Source organism: Mytilus edulis, chromosome 14 (genome assembly GCF_963676685.1).
Source record: "Mytilus edulis chromosome 14, xbMytEdul2.2, whole genome shotgun sequence".
Classification (NCBI taxonomy): domain Eukaryota; kingdom Metazoa; phylum Mollusca; class Bivalvia; order Mytilida; family Mytilidae; genus Mytilus; species Mytilus edulis.
The window spans coordinates 65433273-65453998 of record NC_092357.1 but is presented as its reverse complement, the minus strand read 5'-3'; the positions used below and the strand labels follow the sequence as shown (position 1 = coordinate 65453998).

The following is a 20726-nucleotide window of genomic DNA, read 5'->3' as shown; positions in this document are numbered from 1 at the left end:
TGTTAATTGTACAAGGTCTTCTCATATTCATAGTAACATGCAACGAAATATTTGCGAGTCTTTTTGTGTTCAATGTTACCTCTTGCAAATTGATCATCATCGTTCAGATTCAGATTTGAAAGAGTAACTATGAACTTCCTACAGTTTGTTTAATAGGTGTGGTGTGAATTAGATATTGATACAAGGAATGTCTAAAAATAAATAAATTACAATCAGCGTAATTTACTGCATTCATTAGTATAAAACACTTCACTTCACAGAATAAACTTTAAAAATAGCCAAAATATATACAAATACCTTTTTTAAGAACGGTCATACTCTGTGAAAAAATACCCACTAGGTTATTTAACATTGCCATTAAAGTGCGAGGTTTTGCATGCCACAAAACCAGGTTCAACCCACCATTTTTTCCTTTAAAAATGTCCTGTACCAAGTCAGGAATATGGCCATTGTTATATTATAGTTCGTTTCTGTGTGTGTTACAATTTAACGTTGCGTCGTTTGTTTTCTCTTATTTTTGAGTGTAAATTGACATTGCGATAAGACGTGTCACGGTACTTATCTATCCCAAATTCATGTATTTGGTTTTGATGTTATATTTGTTATTCTCGTGGGATTTTGTCTGATGCTTGGTCCGTTTCTGTGTGTGTTAGTTACATTGTAGTGTTGTGTCGTTGTTCTCCTCTTATATTTATGCGTTTCCCTCAGTTTTAGTTTGTTACCCCGATTTTGTTTTTTGTCCACGGATTTATGAGTTTGAACAGCGGTATACTACTGTTGCCTTTATTTACAAACTAGACGCTCTCTAAAGCTTTCATCTTCAATATATTGATTTCAATTGACAACATATGAAATATGGAGAAACGGTATGGTTGCAAAGACCGTCAGAAGGCGTTGATTTAAGCATGTGTTACGTTTGAAAAATGTAGCTTTTCCATTTGATAAAGTATTTTCCCACTCTGGCCTTCTTGTTCCATCCTGAATACATTGACTACTCTATCTTCTCTAAAATAATGCAAAGGTTGTGCCCTTTAGTGAGTGTCGTGTTTAATGATTACTACAAACCGGTCCGGTAAGCAACACAGTCATCTCTTGTTTTTGTTTGTTGAAACTATTGATTGTCATGACTAGTTTGCAAATGATTCAATATTTTGTACCAGGTGGTATTGAATATAATGTTATGTTTTCTTTTTTTCTTCAGATGTCAATTGTAAGTGTACATAAGATAATATGAAGAATTATCAATTCTCCAGATAAATGCGCAAGTTAACTAGAAATATGATAATTTAAATGAATGCTTAAATGAAAAATACAGCAAACAAAAGCTTGAAAAGTATATGGCTTGTTTATTCTTAGATATGAAATTTAAACAAGATGCAAATGAATGATACTAGACGATATTATCCATCAACAAAGCAGAAACCAAACGACAAAATAGCAAACCAAATATATACATGAACAATACATGTTGTACAACTTGATGTATCAAATTTTAAAAGCTCCAATGGCTAAATCAGTTGCGAATAAAGATCAACAATGAACAAATACGTGTAATTGTAAAAAAAGAGGACAAATCAATTAAGGTATGCAAACCAACAGCCGTTGAGGCTTCTCTTAACTAGTAAAAGTCACATGAACATGTTTCAGCGTTTAATAAGTTTATCTAAGTCTTAACAATTCTCTTTTAATCTCGTTAATTTCAATAAGCAGATTCGAAAAGTACAAAACAGAGGTAACAATTCTCTTTTAATCTCGTTAATTTCAATAAGCAGATTCGAAAAGTACAAAACAGAATACCCAATGAATACAAAATCAGGAAAGGCATTCCTTTTCAAAATGCATGAACAAAACCGCTTTTGATACTTTGTCCCTTTTTATTGTGACCGAGATTATGAACTCTTATGGTTGATGTTCCAATGTAGATTTTACGGTCTACAACTACGAAGGTATAATTATCATGCGCAACACAAGGACGAAAACTTTGTCTGTGATCATGCACTGAGTGCATGAATGACATCAGGATGTAATACTGGACGTTTTGTGCATGAAGTATACACTCAGCACTTCTTTTTATCTAACATCTTGCTAAAGTCTAAACAATAGTTTGCAGTTACTTTTTATATTATATCATGCGATTTGTATCATTGTGAAATTAATAATATTGATGATACTGATGTATGTAAACATGATGGTAGTATACATAACATTGAGTGTACAGCCAACTGTTAAGTTGCACTAGTATCTAATGACGACAACTACCAGTTCAGATAAATGTTTATTTGATTTAATCTTTTTTTAATCTAGATTGTAAACCAGACCCATGCCATGGTCGTGGGGTTTGTCGTAACACTCTTTCAGGGTTTTTATATATTTGTCAACAAGGGTTTACAGGAGTATCATGTGAACTAGGTGAGTCTGAAATACTATTTTTTAATATTTGAAAGCATTTCTAGACTATATTTGTAAGATTGATACTTTAGTTTGAAAGGATGGAGCCGAAATTGCCATTATCCCCTTTTAGGCTTTGATCATGAATTTCCTGCAAGGCAATGATTCTGGCGAGAAGCTAAGACAATATCATAAACATAAGTGACTTATTTCTTGAATCGACATTATTGGTTCCCAAAGAAGATTCTGAATTTCCTTTATTGCGAAAATCAATAAAACCAAATATTCTGTAATTCGTTAATTATTGCGTATTAAAAAAATCAACAGACATACGCGTAATTGTATTCCCGGTCACATTGCGACAAATGATACTGCTGGTAATATGAAACGGATGATTTGATTTATAAAGTTTTTTATTCTTCCTACTATCCAGATAAAAATAACTTCATTTATCCAAACTAAATCTGAGGAAAAACTCACACATAGTCTGATTACTATTACAACATAGACATGCAGATAAACAAAAGAACAGGCAAATGAAAGCAGACGACAATTCGCACATAATTAAACTTAGTAAAATCAAACTTTGATAAACCTATGGGAATTTATGTCTTATCCAGCCACAATCATACATCCTTTTACAATTGTCACGACTAAGAACGCCTTAAAAACATGAACTATAAATTTCAAATTAAGTACAATAGTTAAAAATTGTCAAAGACACAAGTTAATCATTTTGTATGCGAAATGCCCATTTTACCTACATAAGAGACCAATCAGTGACACGCGAATCAAAATCGTTAAAAGAGCAAACCAAGTGAAACGTTTTGCAAACTTAATTTCAAATTTGAAAATTCTTATACTTTATTTAACGCTATGATTAATAATACTTTACGCCATTTAAAATATTCACTGTATTTTTATAGTCTGATATAATATAGATAGATGGCATTCAAAAATATTTGTTTCAACAATTAGGACATCCGTAACCCTCATTTTGAAACCTGGAAGGTTTATTATTAATGACTCCGCGCCCGAATCAGTGCAAAATGCATTATCGTGTCGAGAGCCTTTTTCAACATATATTACACGAAATGTGCTTCATATTTTATAAATAAAGGCAACAGTATTATACTGCTGTTCGAAATTCACAAATCGATTGAGAAAAAACAAAATCCGGGTTACAAACTAAAACTGAGGAAAACACATTAGATATAAGAGGAGAACTACAACACAACACTAAAATGTAACACACACAGACACGAACTATAATAAACAAAAAGCAAATAGTTAATCAAAATCATTATCGTATAATGATGTTCTTTACATATTTATTTGAAAAATCGTCTAAGAAATGTAGTTTGAGATTCAACAGTGCTTGAAATGAGACGGATAGAAAACACATTGGACAAATTAAGAAAACTCAGAATAATCAATGATCCGCATAATTTTGTTTTAATGTCGCATATGCTTATATAAATTGGTTACACATTTTCTTTATCTGATCACCGCTTTGTTTAATAATTTGTATTGTTTTGTTTCAGAGGTCAACCGTAAGTTATTTCTACATAATCTATTCAACAATTTTATTATCTAAATTATGCAAAAGGTTACTTATCGTAAAAAAAAAAACCATAGCAAGTATTACTTTTTGTCGGTTTGAAATCAATTTGTTGAACAAAATCGTATATATACAGAATAGAAAAATAAGATTGAAAGATTGATATATAGTTTATTCTCATAAAACCATGCACGTACAAAGGTTGCAGAGAAGTTAAAAAATAATATACATAAAAACACAGAAACTCTAATATGAAAAGATCGTGAGCACGTGCAATCCTTTTTTCTAGTTCTGTTTGGTTTCATGTTGTAGGTTATGCAATGTATCAATCACCGTGCTATTATACGTTTTGAATACGTTTTGGTATGATATGTGTTGGGCGGATCAGTGAAAGAAATTGTCATTCCTGGGGGTTCATTGTTTTACTTTTCAATGGTGATAATCTTGTCCTTTTCAATGAATGCAGCCGGATGACCACATGTACACTATCTGCACTAAAGGTCAAACTAAAAGATTACTTGACTTGCTCGCCAATAATATATCATCGATGATTTAGCTTATTGAGATGAAATGGAACTTAACTGCCTGGTAAATAAAGGCAACATTAGTATACCGCTGTTCAAAATTCATAAATCGAAATAGAAAAAACAAATCCGGTTTACAAACTAAAACTGAGGGAAATAGTAAAACATAATTTTATAATCCACTTTTATGAATCGTTTTTGTGTTATTCGTTGCTCATGCTTTTTCGCGAAATGAATTGGAAAAGGAGACAAAAGAAATCAGATGGACATTCAAAAGCATTAGTCGATAATGACAAAATATAGACAAAAAGGCAAACAACAGTATGTAAAACACAACACAGGAACATAAAGACTGAGCAACACAAACCCTATCAAAAACCGATAATAGTATTGTTTTGAAAATGACAAAACCCACAAACACATTGATGTTTGTTCATTTTTAGTAGGAGCAAGAAATGATTCTGGATGTCCCAACCTATAATTTACCCTAATCTGAACTATTATCGACTGCTTCATTTCAACTGAAAGGGGATTGTTATGATTGATCGTAGGTGATGCATTTGGTTTAAAATGTTTTTCAGACTGTATTCCTGATCCATGTAATGGTCATGGTGACTGCTTTAATAGTCATTCTGGGTTTTTTGTGTCAATGCCATGCAGGATATGCTGGAACAGCATGCCAGTCGGGTAAGATTTAACTCATTCTTAAGCTAGAAAACATCTGTCATACTGAGAGTACTTCGTTCATTTTTTCAATTTTTTTCTACTATCACTCTTTTTATTCTGGACAAATGAAAATTTCCCGATGAATATTTTAAATTTGAACCTGGTCGTGTATCATATTTGAGAGTTGAACATGAGAAATTACCGTTGCCTCTATTTCCTCAAAATTCTGAATTCTTCTTTAAGAAATGCTGCTGCGTCAAATATATGTATGCACAGACAACAATCAATTGCATATCTTCCTCCATCGTTAACAACAATTTTTTTTCTATTTAATTCAGATCTCAATCGTAAGTATAGCTTTCATTTATGAACAGTTATTTTATTCAAGTGATGCATACGTGGATAATTTTCATATATTTTAATTAAATAAAAGTTGAATATTGTTTACAAAGAAAAAAAGTTAGCAGATATATGGTCTGTAAACATGTTTGGATTTACCCAAAAAAAGACTTAAACACGACTATCAGAACCAAAATAAATGAAAAGGTCAATAATACATGTGTGTATTAATCAAATTTTAAATCGCCCCTATTCTTAACAAGAATGAATATGTTAACATAAAAAATACATATAAGTTGTCAAAATAACAAACAGGCAGCTGAACATGTGGGGGGTTAACGACTTTTTTTTTATACCACACCTCTTTTTCTTTCAGTCTTGATGGACTAATAAAAGGCACGTGAATGGATATACTATGATAAACAATAAACCGTATTTCAATTATTTCCACTAAATCACTTATGGAGTGTTTTTTTACTTTGATATTAACTGCTCGGACCCCTAACTACTGAATGTTTAAAAGTAGTAAAAACATAGTTGGTCACATCCGGTTGCAAACGAAAAAGGGTCGAAAATATAATATTCCCTTGATTTGAACACTTGTAGAAAATTAATCCTACATTTCATTGCAGTAAAACATTTTCTGGTTCATTAACATATAACTTGAGTGTGAAAGGTTGATTGGTTAACTGATGTGATGAGAACATTTGTTTATAGTACTGGACAGGATAAAACTTTACTCGTGCGAAGTATATCTTTATTTAAAACAAAGATAAATTCTGTATATCGTTTTTGAAATGTGCAAATTTAACAAAGACTAATAAGGGGAAATCAATGGTGGTTTTACAATTTATATGAACCTTTGACTATTTGAGTACTCTCATTTGTTAACATTTCATGCTATTTAAATGAAAAATTACAGGAAATGAAATACTCTGAGTCTAAGAAAAACATTTGGAGTGAATATTAACTTGAAATAGGACTTTACCCAGAATATAAGTAGCCATAGCAAGCCATTCTCGGTATTTTGTTTAGATTTTCTTTCGACTTTGTCTCCTTATTCTTTTATTCTGCTATAATATAATGTTTTTCTAAAGTTATACTTTGATAGATATATAGTAATACGTCAACAAATTATTTTATTATTTTAAAGAAATTGTTTTCGTTGGTGGTAAGAGATGCAGATTATTTAAAATATTTTTCAGACTGCATTCCAGATCCATGCAATGGTCATGGTGACTGCTATAGTAGTCATTCTGGGTTTTTGTGTCAATGCCATGCAGGATACAATGGACCAACATGCCAGTCTGGTAAGAAGTTCTTTTTATTAAAGCGGTTGCTTTTACTCGTACATAACTCCAATTTGTATACTTCAGCTAAACTGAGTCTAGTGTCCTTTACACTGTATTTGGTAACACTTTTAGGAATTTTGGATCTCAATGCTCTTCAACTTCGTACTTTATTTCGACTTTTTATAACTTTTTTGGATTAGAGCGTCACTGATGAGTCTTTTGTAGACGAAACGAAAATTAGTGTTCATCAAATTGCTATATTTCCAATGAAACGTTTCTGAGAAAGTGCTTGGTTCAAGTTTTTAAAAAGTTTTATATTTTTGTGAAAGGAAATATTTTGACAAAGTTTTATGAAAATTAAACGAGCCAAATTAATTTTAGTCAAGGTCTCTGGTACCACCTTAAATATGAATTAATGTATGTCCTAGTAATAAATCATCCTTTTATGCTAAACATTTTTAGATTAATTTTTTTTACGTTTTCAATATTTATTTTACTGTTTCCTGATGCTTTTTCTTCAGCATTCTTTGTTCATGTTTTTTTTTGTTTGCTCGAGAACGTATGAAGTTGAATTATATTATCCAAACTGGGTCGAGATCCGATAGTTTGCCATTCAAATACGGTACGAACACTGCTCCATTTATTCATATAACATAGACATATATTTTTGTTTTGTTTCTTTAAGGTAAACTAACATGTGCAGACAAAATTGATACCTGTAACCAATATGGAGGTCGAGGAACTATTTGTAACGCACCTAGCCTTACTACTTGGGTCAACGAAAACTGCAGAAAATTTTGCAATAAATGTGTTTGATTTATCATTACAAGATTGGGTTATTAAATTTAGGTTTCGTTGTTTATATAACTCCTAACTTATCTACGTATCTATACAATTATGCCTTTCAAATGCTAGGTTTGAGTGTTCATAATGAAAGGTATTCCAAAACAGCCGTTCGGACGCATCAAATTCTATGAAGATGTTTTTTTTATCTTCAGTGTCTGCATTTGATATAAAAAAATAGATCAACATAACTTCATGTGGTATTCTAATCATTATAAAGCATACGCCATCCATTGATCTTAGGTGAATATTACAAATTAGTACTTCCTGAAAGCTTTTAGGAAATCAATCACTATTCGTGGTTTTGTTTGTAAATGTAACTGGTATTGACGAAAAAACTTGTTTGGTTCCTGGGTGAATTGGTTTAACGTACCTGCTTACAAAAAGATGGCATATACATTCTAACCCATTATCGGTATTTGAGCAGCAGGCACATTTGTTTTTCAAAACCAGGTGTACAGAAAGCTATCGTTTTTCGATATTCGATATTCAATTTCCACATGTTCCAACCGGCCGCTAGCAGTTGGTTCGTTATTCAAATGTAGTTAAAAATCATAAAAAAATAAAATATTTCATAATATTAAAATCATGACTTTCATAGTTAAGAGGAGTGAAAAGATACGTAGGAAATCGTTTTATGACTCCTTCAAGCTGTCGTAAATTCTGAAATTTTGGCAATTTTTTGCTGAAAAGTAATAATCTAAGCCTGCGTAGATACCGAAGATTATACTATTCTTAAAACTCCCTTTGATGCAACTTTATATATACAGAGTGTATGATATCGAAGAATTTCATTGACATTGATGAGGAGGGTAATACCATTATTTAAGCTGTCTGGCAATTTGGGCCCTCCGTAAACATAGAAGACAGAAAGTGTACCGAAATTCCTTTAAGTCATGTCTGTTTCTACATATTAACGAACTGCCTGCAAAATATAAGTAGGATTTAGAGACCAGTGTGGTCGCACCATTGCCCTGCGCCCTTGATTGTAAATTTTTACAATTATCCGCTAAACAGTGACATTCTAAGCCCTTCGAAGATATCGAAGAGGACATTTTTCTTGGAACTCCTTTCGGTGCGACCTTCATATATACAGAGTGTATGATTTCGATGAATTTTATGGACGTTAACAAACTTGGGGTCTTACCATCATTTTGACGGTCTTCATGCTTCTAATTTTGTCGAATATTTTAATATTTTGCCATTATCATCTTCATTTGAGTATCATTCCGACTGCTAGCAGCCGGTTGGATATTGAATATCGAGTATCGACGAACCGGCTGCTAACTTCACACACAACTTTTAAAAAAGTCGATCGTCCACCATTATAAAACTTGTTCGAGATATAGATGATATCAACCTATAGTATAAGTTTTATAAAAATCTGGCAAGAATTGTTTCGTGTGTTAGCGCTATCCTGACCATTTTTAATCAATTTAATATTTCTACGAGACATAAATCCTTTAAAAACAGTCGATCATCCACCATAATAAATTAAGTAACTTATCCGACATATGCTGATATTAACCAATAGTATAAGTTTTACTATAGGTTGATGTATTTACATCGGTTCTAGTTTGTTACCCGGATTTGTTTTTTCTCAATAGATTTATGACTTTTGAACAGTGGTATACTACTATTGACTTTATTTATAATAATCTGACAAGAATTTTATTCATGAGAGCGGTAGGGTAGCCATTTTTGATTCGTATAAAAAGTCGATCGTTCACCATTATAGAATTTGTCCCAGTATTGCTGATATTAACCTGTAGTATAAGTTTTATACAAATCTGGTAAAGAATTTATACCCGTGAGAGCGCTAACGATAATAAAAAGTAGATTTGGACTGAATGCCAAAAAGACAGCTCTTCACTAGAGACGAAATGATACAAAATTAGGACCTATAGCCCATACCGCATAGTCAGCTATAAAAGACCCGAAATGACAAATGTAAAACAATTCAAACGAGAAAACTAACGGCTTAACTGATGTACAAATATGAATAAGTGTAAAACAAACTAACGAAGCCATTTCCCATAAAGTTGATCTTTCAAAGGGGCATGACGCGTTTTTAAATAGTCGATCGACCACCATAATGTTACTTGTCCAAAATGTTGGTGATATGACCTAGAGCATAAGTTTTATAATTATGGCAAGAATTGTATATGTGAGAGTGATAACAAGGCCGGACAGATAGATATACGGACGGACGACGCCCGGTATGGCCTATCCCTCGCAACACAATACGCGGGAGACAATTACGTGATTGGAAATATATACTGTTGTATTTTGATAGTACAAATAGAGGTTTAATAAATCAACAGATATTTTTATTCCATTCGTGATAATAAATTTTTCAAATTTTAAAGTGTTTCAGAAATTGCAAAATAAGATCATCAAATTAAAGTATCTGTTCATCACTTTTCTTTCTCTTTACATGCAATGTCATCTTCCGAGCATCCTCCAACTAAAATGCTGTATATTCCACCTGATGTAACACCAATGATAGCCTTTGAAGCTAGGCCTAACCCAGCAGCGCCTGTAGATTGAAGGGTGGCAATAACTCCTCCAGCTACTACGCCTCCACCATTGGCAGCAGCTGCAAATGCCATAGCTGTAGCTGCAAATGTCCCAGCTACTATACCAGCCGGGCCAAAGCCAATTGCCCCAAGTACAGGGGCTACTAAGCGTACTGTACCTGCTCCCACCAATGCACCACCTCCATATTTCTTTATTGCACACCAAACATCATCTGAAGTCCTTCTCTCTGTTTTTTCACCTAAGGTGGTTAACAAGTTTGTAAATACTTTTTTTCATTAAATTGTTCATTACAGTATAATCAAATACATGCTGTTTTCCTTTAGTTACTCATTCCAAGTGTAAAGATATTCTATTAAGATAGGTGAATTTATATACAATTATTGACTTTTGACGAGGTTGATTCAAAGATAAATCAACCCCAAAGCTATAATATCCATCGAGGGTTTCTATTTTTATGTTATATTTACAAAACCTTTTTTTTTTAAACATGCAGTTGCTAAAACTCATTATTTCTGTATGTAAAAAAAATATAAGTGCATAAAAAGAGCAGCACATGACATACAAATCTATGATAGGTGTGGATTAATCAATACAGAGATTAATTGAATCACACAAATAAAATTAAAGATTGCCTAACAATGCGTTTATTTTTATAACTTGTTAGTATTTTGAACATTCTAATATTTCCCTACAAACAGTTTGTTAATATTACATTGTTAGGCAATCTAAAAAAATAATATATATGTATATAAATTGAAACACAGTATTTTTTTCAAAGGAAATGAAAATTACACGCCACCTCCATAACAAACATACACTAAATGAATGATCGGAAAGAAAATTAGCGAATAACGTAAAGATTTGAATCTACGTATTCAATTTGTTTCGTATGCTTTTTTTCTTAATTTATTCTATTTTTGTCCATTATTCTCTGCTCTTATTATTTATCCCCCAACTATATTTTTTTGTTTATGTTATGGGGCTAATTTTTTCTCTATTCCTTATCTTTTCACCCATTATTTTCTATTCTGTAAAATCGAATCATGTCTCTTCAATCATTAATTCAAATAAGATCAATGCTACCTAGTTTATATAATAAATTTAAAAGGAAATGCTGTTTGAACTAAGTAATGGTTCAAGATAAATTATTTTAAATCTATACACTTTTATAGACTTGTGTTTATATAAGATTGATGAAATGTACCTGTTACATGATAGAATATTTTGTATATCGATTAATACATGTAAGTTAAAATCTGCTGTTTTCTTAACTGATATGAGACAATATCTGAAAAAGTCTAACTTTTGGCAATAAGAAGAAAAACCAAAAAAACTCTTTAGACCAGGTCTTTTAATAACACAAATCGAGGAACACACATTGAGGATCTAGGAACTGTTGTCTGTAATTCAAACAATTGTTAAATGTGGTAACAATGGCAATTTTAAAAATGGTATAAAAAAAATCCAGTTCTTTCCTGTTACCAAAGTGAATCAATTTTAAAAAGTTTCTAATAGGAATAAGGAATAAGTTTAAGACACTATTTGTGGTTTACTTGTATATCCTGCAATAGTTTATCAAATGCCAATTGCATTTGCAATACAAAAGGTTTAGAAATATACTTAAATATAGTCAGATACGTCGGTAACATGAAAGAATCTTGAGTAACAGGACAACGGTAACAGGACAGAGTTGGTAACAAAAAGGATTTTTTTCTAAAAAAAAAAATGCTTGATTTTATAGTTTTAGAAAAATACATCATTTCAGATTGGAAGATAACAGCAAACAATGTTATTTATCCTTTCAAACTGTATTTGCAAGATGAAAAATCTGCCTAGGTAATGAAAAATTTTAAAATAAATTCCTTTCTGTTACTATCTACTATACTAAAATTGCAAAATGTTCTCTGCTGTTATCAAAAGCAAAATACCTATTTTTTCATTCACTATACTGTATATTATTTTGAAATTTATTTAATATGGTGATGATAACTTATATTAAATGAAATATTTGTTTTTTTGATTCATCAGTGAAATTGTCTAGAACATCCTTCCTGTTACTGATAATGGTTATGCGGTTACTTTCAATCAGGTAACATGACAGAACGTAACAGAAAGAAATTACGCAGTACTTTTTGATCTTTTACTCGAATTGTGTACAGAAGGTACACAAAAAGGCTGTAACAGGAGAGAACAACACAATTTCTTTTCTCCATATTCTGATCTTTGGGGAGTTCAGATTTTTTAAACTGGTTGCTTTTCACCTAAACATATGGAGTCATACATTCAGGAAATGATGCTCTTCACATTGCATTACAAGAGGTAAATTTTTGGTCTTTCAAACATGTCCACAGGAGGAAAAAACCACGCGGTGACAGGAGGGAAATTACCCCTGGGGACAACATTTAAAACACCCTTAAAAATGCAGTAATAACAAAACCAGACCAGTAATGGAGAAGTTTTTTTATATAATCTATCAGATTTGTGAAAATAGGAAGGCTGCTTACTTAATTTAGATATTCTTTGAATAATTTAATTTTCAGAAAATAACAGGGGACACTATGATTTTGGGGGAAAGGGGGGGGGTTGACCATTTAAATTATAATATTTTATTAGAAAAAATATTAAAAAGAATGTTTAATTGGTTGCAGTTGGTGCATTATATACTCTAGTTAGTGCTGTAACTTAAAATTTTCCCAAAAGGTGCCTGAATAAAAAAAATTGCTGGTAAAGTGTGGGACATGGAAATTAGACTTTTTCAGATATTGTCTCATATGTATTAATCTCAGCTATGTGAATGCATATGATAAAGGTAATAGATATGTAAGTACAAATTAGTGTTGTTGTATAGGAAAATCCAACTACATCGCCAGTATTTTTACTGTATATTGGATGAAGACCGTATCAACTATGATAGAAATTGGTAGGTGAGATTAATATAATTTCAATACTTTTTGTTCTAAATTTATAATAATTGAGCTGCAACAAAAAGTATTCTGAACAAGCAACTGCACGTATTTTTGGTTTTTTTGGTTTGTTTACTGTTTATCACATGTGTCTTTAATTCATCATATTTTTTATATCAATAATTGCCATGATTGGTGTTTTATATTATTGTATGTCCATTTAGACTTAAAAGCAGATAGCTGTATATTTGAGAATCATATGAGCTAAGTACAATGAACTATCTACATATATAATACGATACTACTATATATCATTCTAAATATTGCAGGAAAATATTAAAATTAGGTTTAAAATTTAAATTCAATTTCATAACAGTTAAAGCTACATCATGATAGAGCTTATATGCCCAAATGTTTGTCTTTTGGATGCTGTTGTTTACGTTTGTAATTGGGTTCGTGTTGCTTAGTCTTTCGTTTTCTATGTTGTGTATGTGTACTTTAATTTGTCTATTAATGATTTGTCTTTTTCATTTTGTAGCCATGGCGATGCCGGTTTATTTTTTATCTATGAGCTTGGCTGTCCCTCTGATATCTTCCGTCGCTCTTCCCTTACTTAAGTTTTTGTTCAAATATAAGCTTTATTAGACTTGAACTGTATACCGGAGCTTTCTATTACACATTAAATTGAAAGCTTATAATGGTATAGTACATTCTTTAAACAATTATCAACAAGAAAACTCCCGTTGCATATTATACACTGTTATATATTACCTTGAACAGGTGTACCAAAAAGAACAAACAATACACATACTAATATATATTTTCGTTCCATTGTTGCTGTTATATACAAAGGATATGTATATTTAGTACTGAAATATAATATAAAAAGATTTTGTATATAAAATAATAATAAAGTAGGCTTAACACAAAATGAAAAAATATATTCGGTACAAAGCTGAAGACACACCAATGACAAATAGAAATAAAAACACAAACATACACATATAAATTTGTTTAGAAAGTAAAATCTGTAGCCTTTAGGACACATAGTTTTAAACTTGGGCCCCTTTAAAGTCCATGTGCCTCCTAGGACGATCGCCTTTAAACGATGTTGAAATCATGATAAATTCCACTGTATTGTGAATATCTACTATCCAATATAAATTTACATTCAGGAATTACAAAGTAATCAGCGAACTAACTAGTTATAAGTTATAAAAGCATGTGATTTCCACTCCAATTCGTATCATTCATTTGTATAACAAAACTGTTCGTGAAAATATATTAAAATAAAACAGAAGAAGAAAAATTTAAAACAATGTGACATTGCTTTTAAGTTTGAATATGATAATAATTCTAACACTTTATATACTATACTTTTAAAAGTATACTACGATGTATTCAGTTTACAAACAAAAAGATAAAGGAAAGCAAAACATATTTCATCATAGTTTAGATGCATATATAAAGAACATACCACTGAAGGTCAAAAATAAAACATCAGGTTATCTTATAAACCATAAAACTCATTAAAGATACAAGGCTCACTTAACGACAAAATTATTTTTTCATTTACCTGTGTAGAATATGAAACCTTTCTTTTCAAAAGTGAAGATTTTACTAAAAATTCTATTTCACAGTGATATCTTACCATAGCTTTGTTTTAACTTGTTTATTAACGTTTGACCTTAAATATTTATCCATAATAATTTTATTAACTATGCATTTGCATTCAGGTATCGCAGCTCAAAATTATTCGTTCATAGTGTGTTATTTTACGTTTTTTGAATGAGTTAAGCCTTCCAATTGATAGTTATCGTGTGTTTTTCTATGTTATGATGTTATACTATTGACAAAATATTTTTATTCATTTACCTATGTAGAATATGAAACCTAAAAATTGTTAAATATTACACAGTGGTATCTTAACATAGCTTTGTTTTAACTTGTTTATTTACCTTTGACCTTAAATATTTATCCCTAATAATTTGATTAACTATGCATAAAGGTATCGCAGATAAAATTTATTCGTTCATAGTGTGTAAACTTACGTTTTTTGATTGAGTTAAGCCTTCCAATTGATATTTTATCGGGTGTTTTTCTATGTTGTGATGTTATACTATTGTTTGAGAAAAAAAGAAAAGGTTTGGTACCATTAAAACGTTTAATCCTGTTGCAAATGTTTGCACCTGTCCTAAATCAGGAATCTGATGTACAGTAGTTGTCGTGTGTGTATGTTATTTATACGTGTTTTTCGTTTCTCGCTTTTTTTATACAGATTAAACCGTTGGTTTTCCCGTTTGAATGGTTTTACACTAGTAATTTTGTGGCCCTTTATTTGATTTTGCCATGTGATTATGGACTTTCCGAATTGATTTTCCTCTAAGTTCAGTATTTTTGTGATTTTACTTTTTTATAGCTTGTTTTTCAGTGTGAGCCAAGGCTCCGTGTTGATGGCCGTACCTTGACCTATAATGATTTACTTTTATGAATTGTTATTTGGATTGAGAGTTGTCTCATTGGCACTCATACCACATCTTCCTATATCTATTATGATTGTGTATGCCTGACACTAATCTGTGGTACTCGAATATAAAAAAAGGATACAAGCCAAATCCAGTGAAAAGGCCAAAATCAATTACATGTAATTTATAGTGTTTAAAGATCGAAATTGAAAATAATAAAAGTTATATATACTAGTAACACTAATACAAATTTGACTTAATAAATTCTTATTTTAATGTTGATACTTACATGGACAAATATATTAAATCTGTGCAAGTTATTCCCTCGGTTTAAACCCTTAGTTACTATTTTCTTATCTACAATTTATATCAGGTAAATGTGAACGTAGCACATACATATATATTTGATTATGATTTGATTGTGTTTATTTGTTGAATCAAGTCAGTTTTTAAACAAGTATAGACTGTGAAATAAGAAGTTGTAGTCAATTGACCTTTTAATTTTGAGCACAAGGATTAGTCAAAAGCGGAATTCAAATGTGTAAAATAATAATTGTGATATAGGATTTCTGAGGAATTTATCCACATATGATTTCAATTTTTGGTTGAAAATAACCCATCACAAGATCTTTGAAGAATCTTACACAATAATGTAATTTAAGGGCCAGCTGAAGGACTCCACCGGATGCGGGAGTTTCTCGCTGCATTGAAGACCCATTGGTGGCCTCCAGCTGTTGTCTTCTCTTTGGTCGGGTTGTTGTCTCTTTGACACATTCCCCATTTCCATCATGTTTTTTTTTTAGATAAATGTTTATATTTAACAAGTATGAAATTTTGACACAATGTAAACTTCATATGGTGGCTCGATGCCCGACCATACAGGACGAAAACAGTTTCTCAGCGCCCTAGGTTCTGCATTTTCCATAAAAAAATACACATTAAAGTAAAATTATATTGACGGAAATCTCTCATATACATCAATTGGGTCGATACCACTGTACTAGAATCACAATTTTAAACTGATATTTAGTTACCGAGGGTACAGTGACCAGGACTTCTGGGTAGAATGAAATATCATTTATATTGTTTTTAGAATAATTAAAATGTTTACAAACTAAGGAGTTACTATTATACGGCACTCAAAGAATGTTCTGCACATGCTGCATTTAATTCCTTAACCGTATAAGACAAGATTTATCAAATTTCTGGGTGTTCAATGCTCTTAAACTTTATTCTAGATTTGTCTTTAACATTTTTATCTAATACCACCGTCCTCGAGCACATAAAACGAATGGAAATCAGCTGCAATATTCCTGACTTGGTACAGACATTTCTGATGCAGGAACTATTTGATTCAAGCTGGTTTCAAAGCTAGCTTAAAAAAATACGTACAACGATTTTACAATCTAAAAAGATTAAATATATTCCAAAGGATATTCAAATCTCGAAGCCAAAAAAAAAAATAAACTGATAATGACAGGGGAAAAAAAGAAAAACGACGAAATGGCAAATTGTGTCTACAAATCACTACATAGAAAACTACAGACTGAGCAACATAAATCTGACAAAATCCGAGGGTGATGTTAGATATGCTTCGAAAGGGTAAGCTGACCCGTTCCACATAATGCAAACCGTTATGATGCTCAAGGGTTGTACAATCGTGGATATACATCTCATTCGGTAAATGGACGGATAAATGACAGTTGTATGAGCGTATCAACTTTGAGAGACATACTCGACATGCAGGTAATATCTCTACACGTAAAAAGGTAACGATTTGGAAGTATTATTTTGTTTGTCGAACAGTTTGTTCTCAACCGACCCTCATTTTATCTAATGTGTTAGTCAAACTATAATAGGAAACAAATCTAATTGATATAGCATCAATTGAAATTGGTATACTACAATACAGATATAAAGGGAATGCTGCGTGATGAAACTAATTTCCCAGGGCCAAATAATACATCTTCTCTTTTTTCAATAGATTGAAATTTTGTAGTCAATTTGTGGTAGCTATGAATGTTTTCAAACATTTATTAAACTTTATATAATTTGACAATTTTCAAAATAGGTCAATAGAACAGCAAACTAATCATCACAGAGAAAATAACATGACAGACATTTAGAAGTGAATGTGAATGTGAATGTGTGGTCTTTTTTCATGCATTGTAGTATAAATCAAGTCGGTTGTTCTCATTTTTTCACATTTTATTTAAATTTTTGGTATAGCTCTATTTATAGTTATAGTCTGTAAACGAAGGGCGAAAGAAACCTGAGACTCAACTGAAATAGAAAGTTCACAATTGGAAGCTGAAATCATCTCTTTTGTCGTAGAGGTTTGTTTTCAACCGATAATCATTGTCAATTTCTATATATCTTTATCCTTTTGTCTTCATGGTTACTTATGTATTTTCAATCATACACATTCTTATAGTAAATTTATAAGTACAAGGACGTATAAAAAACAACAAAAATCATAATCTCGGAAATATTCTAATTACATTTTATTTTGTGTTGGGTATTTCACAAATCTCAATAGGTGGTTAAGTATTTACATATTTAGAACAGTAGACATTACAATTGTTCTATTGACAGTCAATGTCATCTGCTGAGCACCCTCCAACAAAATAACTGTATATTCCGCCAACTGTTGCACCGATGGCAGCCTTTGCACCAACGCCTAAACCAAGGACTCCAGCTGATTGAAGGGTGGCAACAACTCCTCCTGCTATAACGCCTCCTCCATTGGCAACAGCAGAGGCTGCCATCGCTTTTGCTGCGAATGACCCTACAGCTATACCAGCTCCAGTAAAGCCAGCTGCACCAAGTGCAACGGGTGCTAAAGCAACGGCTCCTGTTCCAAATATTGCAGCGCCTCCTACTGTTTTTGTTAAACACCAAATATCATCTGAAGTCCATTCGCCATTGTTTGTTGATTCATCATCGCCTTAAGAATTATATATATATTTTTTTAATACATTTGTTTTTTTTTCTAAATTCATTTGTTTGACTTTTTGATATATAATAGCAACAGATTGAACTATTCATTGGAAAGTTATATTTAAATGTCAGCTAAAACATTTATTAAGAGACGTTTTTTTTAATTCGTTTACGTGGTGATTATTAATTATTTTTGAAATAACAGATTCAGTCAATCGTCAGCTGATGTCATTCAATCAAAAATGTGTAAGTCATTTGATCCTTTAGAGATGTATCATTGAAATTTAAACTTCATCACCTTATTTGTGTTTAAAAGAATACAAGAAAGACGAGAAGTAATTTGATTAACGAGAGTCATTACAACGCTATGTATCGGCCATTCAGACATGTCAGAGTTAACGTATGATGAGGCATGTACCAGGTTCTATCAACCAGTTTCTACATTTGAAAATGCATGTACCAAGTCAGGAATATGGCAGTTGTTGTCCATTCGTTTGATGTGCTTTATCATTTGATTTTGCCATTTAAATAGGGACTTTCCGTTTTGAATTTTCCTCGGAGTTCAGTATTTTTGTGAGTTTACTTTTTATGTAACGCCTGGACTAAATTGATATTGGAATAACAAATGTGGGTTAAAAACTGAGAGATATTCGATACGTTTGGTTCTGAACCTGATTCGAGTTCTGCACCGATTCGAGTCATCTTTCTTACATATAAGTGCAAATTTGGCCTTCAACTAAAATTATAAACGCCTGAAAGATATATGATGTCAATAATAATAATAATAAAATTCTATATTCTATTAGCTTTTTTAATCAATTGTTCATGCAAAATTGTATAAAATTAGTAACGTTTTTGAAACTGCACATCTGATAATGAATTTATTTGTAAAAACGCGTCGTCAGTGTTTTATCTGTATGTTGAAAGAATGCAATAACAATTTCCTTCATCAATTCTCGGAACGAAAAAAAAAAAGAATTGCAACTAATTTATTTTCAATTATTCGCGTTACTGTATATCTCACGTCTCATCCTTACTGTTAAAGTTTTTATCCGTTGAAATGTATATATGTCTATTATGTTGGTCAATTTTACATTTGTCTTTTAAAATTTGAAAACTTTGAGACCATTTGATCTTATTCTGATTCTTCTATGATACTTATATGATAACGTGTTGTCTACGCTTAATGGTTGTGTATAAACAACTTTATTCCGAACAACTGGATAAACAATTAATCAACCATGATCTATAATGTATTACCTTGAACAGGTGAACAAAAGAGAACAAATAATACACAGACTGTTATATATTTTTGATTCATTGTTGATTTGTTATACAATGGTCTTTGTATATTACTCAATACTGAAAAATAATAAGCACAATAAGAAGAAGGCATGACACTACACAACTACATGTAAAACTTATTAAATAGAAACACAATGATACAAAAGCTGAAAACCGAAAAGTCATATGGCTACATAAAATGAATATAACATGTATAAGTCACAACCTTTACCATGTTTACCGAAAGAAAAAAAAAAAAAAAAAACCAAACCCGGGATGATACAAGGTTCCCTCTATCCCTATTGCGAAACTGTATTAATATGAAATCAACCTAGTCCACATCAACAATTTAAGAAAAATGGCTATATTCCAGAAAGAACTTTTTTTTTCATTTTGAAATATTAAACAAAAGTGCGTCCGAGCAATGTGTCTTTAAATCATTCTAATAACTAAAGGTACAATGATCTACGATGAAAGTACCGTTTAATCTAACATGTCTAAATCTAGTGTTTATATCGGTACTTACATGCACAATATATTGAATCTGTGTAATCTATTTCCCCAGTTTAAACCTGTATCGTAATGTTTGATGTTATGTATTTATATAGCTATAGGATAAATGTGCACGAAACACGTAAGCATAATTATTTCTTTTGTGTTCATATTTATAAATAGTATAGGGAAAACCTTCGGCTCATTGGTTTTGAAAATTTACACCAAAAACGAAAGTACAAATGAACACAAGGTCAAATTTGATAAAGCTTTTCCAATATCAGCGTTTGATGAATAACTGTTCGTACATGCTTGAAGAAAGCGCATTATATATCAAAATTATCAAAGCAAGCTATAATGAAATTTTTCAAATCACAGTTAAATGCCATTGATAGAAAAGTCCGCTTCGAGATCTATGAGAATGACTGGAACTCGGACTGGGATAAGTTTAATTATAAAGTAAGATGATATTTCAGCTACTTCATTTA

General features: G+C 31.4%; 2 protein-coding genes and 1 long non-coding RNA gene across 3 annotated transcripts; 1 reads left to right on the top strand and 2 right to left on the bottom strand.

Annotated features, from left to right (window-relative positions):
• The first annotated feature begins 6462 nt into the window (after positions 1 to 6462).
• On the top strand, positions 6463 to 7599 carry LOC139502702 (uncharacterized). The gene is made up of 2 exons (XR_011658913.1): positions 6463 to 6788; positions 7456 to 7599. It is a non-coding gene; the product is annotated as an uncharacterized lncRNA (long non-coding RNA).
• Positions 7600 to 9921: 2322 nt separating this feature from the next.
• On the bottom strand, positions 9922 to 15933 carry LOC139503573 (interferon alpha-inducible protein 27-like protein 2A). Its single transcript, XM_071293373.1, has 3 exons — positions 15812 to 15933; positions 13829 to 13926; positions 9922 to 10392 (listed from the first exon to the last, which is right to left on the bottom strand). The coding sequence occupies exons 2-3, from the start codon at positions 13887 to 13889 to the stop codon at positions 10031 to 10033; spliced, it is 423 nt and encodes a 140-aa protein (XP_071149474.1). The 5' UTR covers positions 13890 to 13926; positions 15812 to 15933; the 3' UTR covers positions 9922 to 10030.
• Positions 15934 to 17999: 2066 nt separating this feature from the next.
• On the bottom strand, positions 18000 to 20395 carry LOC139503220 (interferon alpha-inducible protein 27-like protein 2A). The gene is made up of 3 exons (XM_071292980.1): positions 20273 to 20395; positions 19723 to 19824; positions 18000 to 18469 (listed from the first exon to the last, which is right to left on the bottom strand). Exons 2-3 carry the CDS (start codon positions 19781 to 19783, stop codon positions 18108 to 18110), a joined length of 423 nt encoding a protein of 140 aa, XP_071149081.1. The 5' UTR covers positions 19784 to 19824; positions 20273 to 20395; the 3' UTR covers positions 18000 to 18107.
• Between the last annotated feature and the right edge of the window lie 331 nt (positions 20396 to 20726).

Bases quoted from the DNA above. Each gene is read 5' to 3' on its own strand.
- LOC139503220 (XM_071292980.1), bottom strand. From the start codon at position 19,783: ATGAATCAAAAATATATAACAGTCTGTGTATTATTTGTTCTCTTTTGT. The intron at 18,470-19,722 runs GTAATACATTAT...ATAATTCTTAAG, and splicing joins CTTTTGTTCACCTGTTCAAG to GCGATGATGAATCAACAAAC.
- LOC139503573 (XM_071293373.1), bottom strand. From the start codon at position 13,889: ATGGAACGAAAATATATATTAGTATGTGTATTGTTTGTTCTTTTTGGT. The intron at 10,393-13,828 runs GTAATATATAAC...TAACCACCTTAG, and splicing joins TTTTGGTACACCTGTTCAAG to GTGAAAAAACAGAGAGAAGG.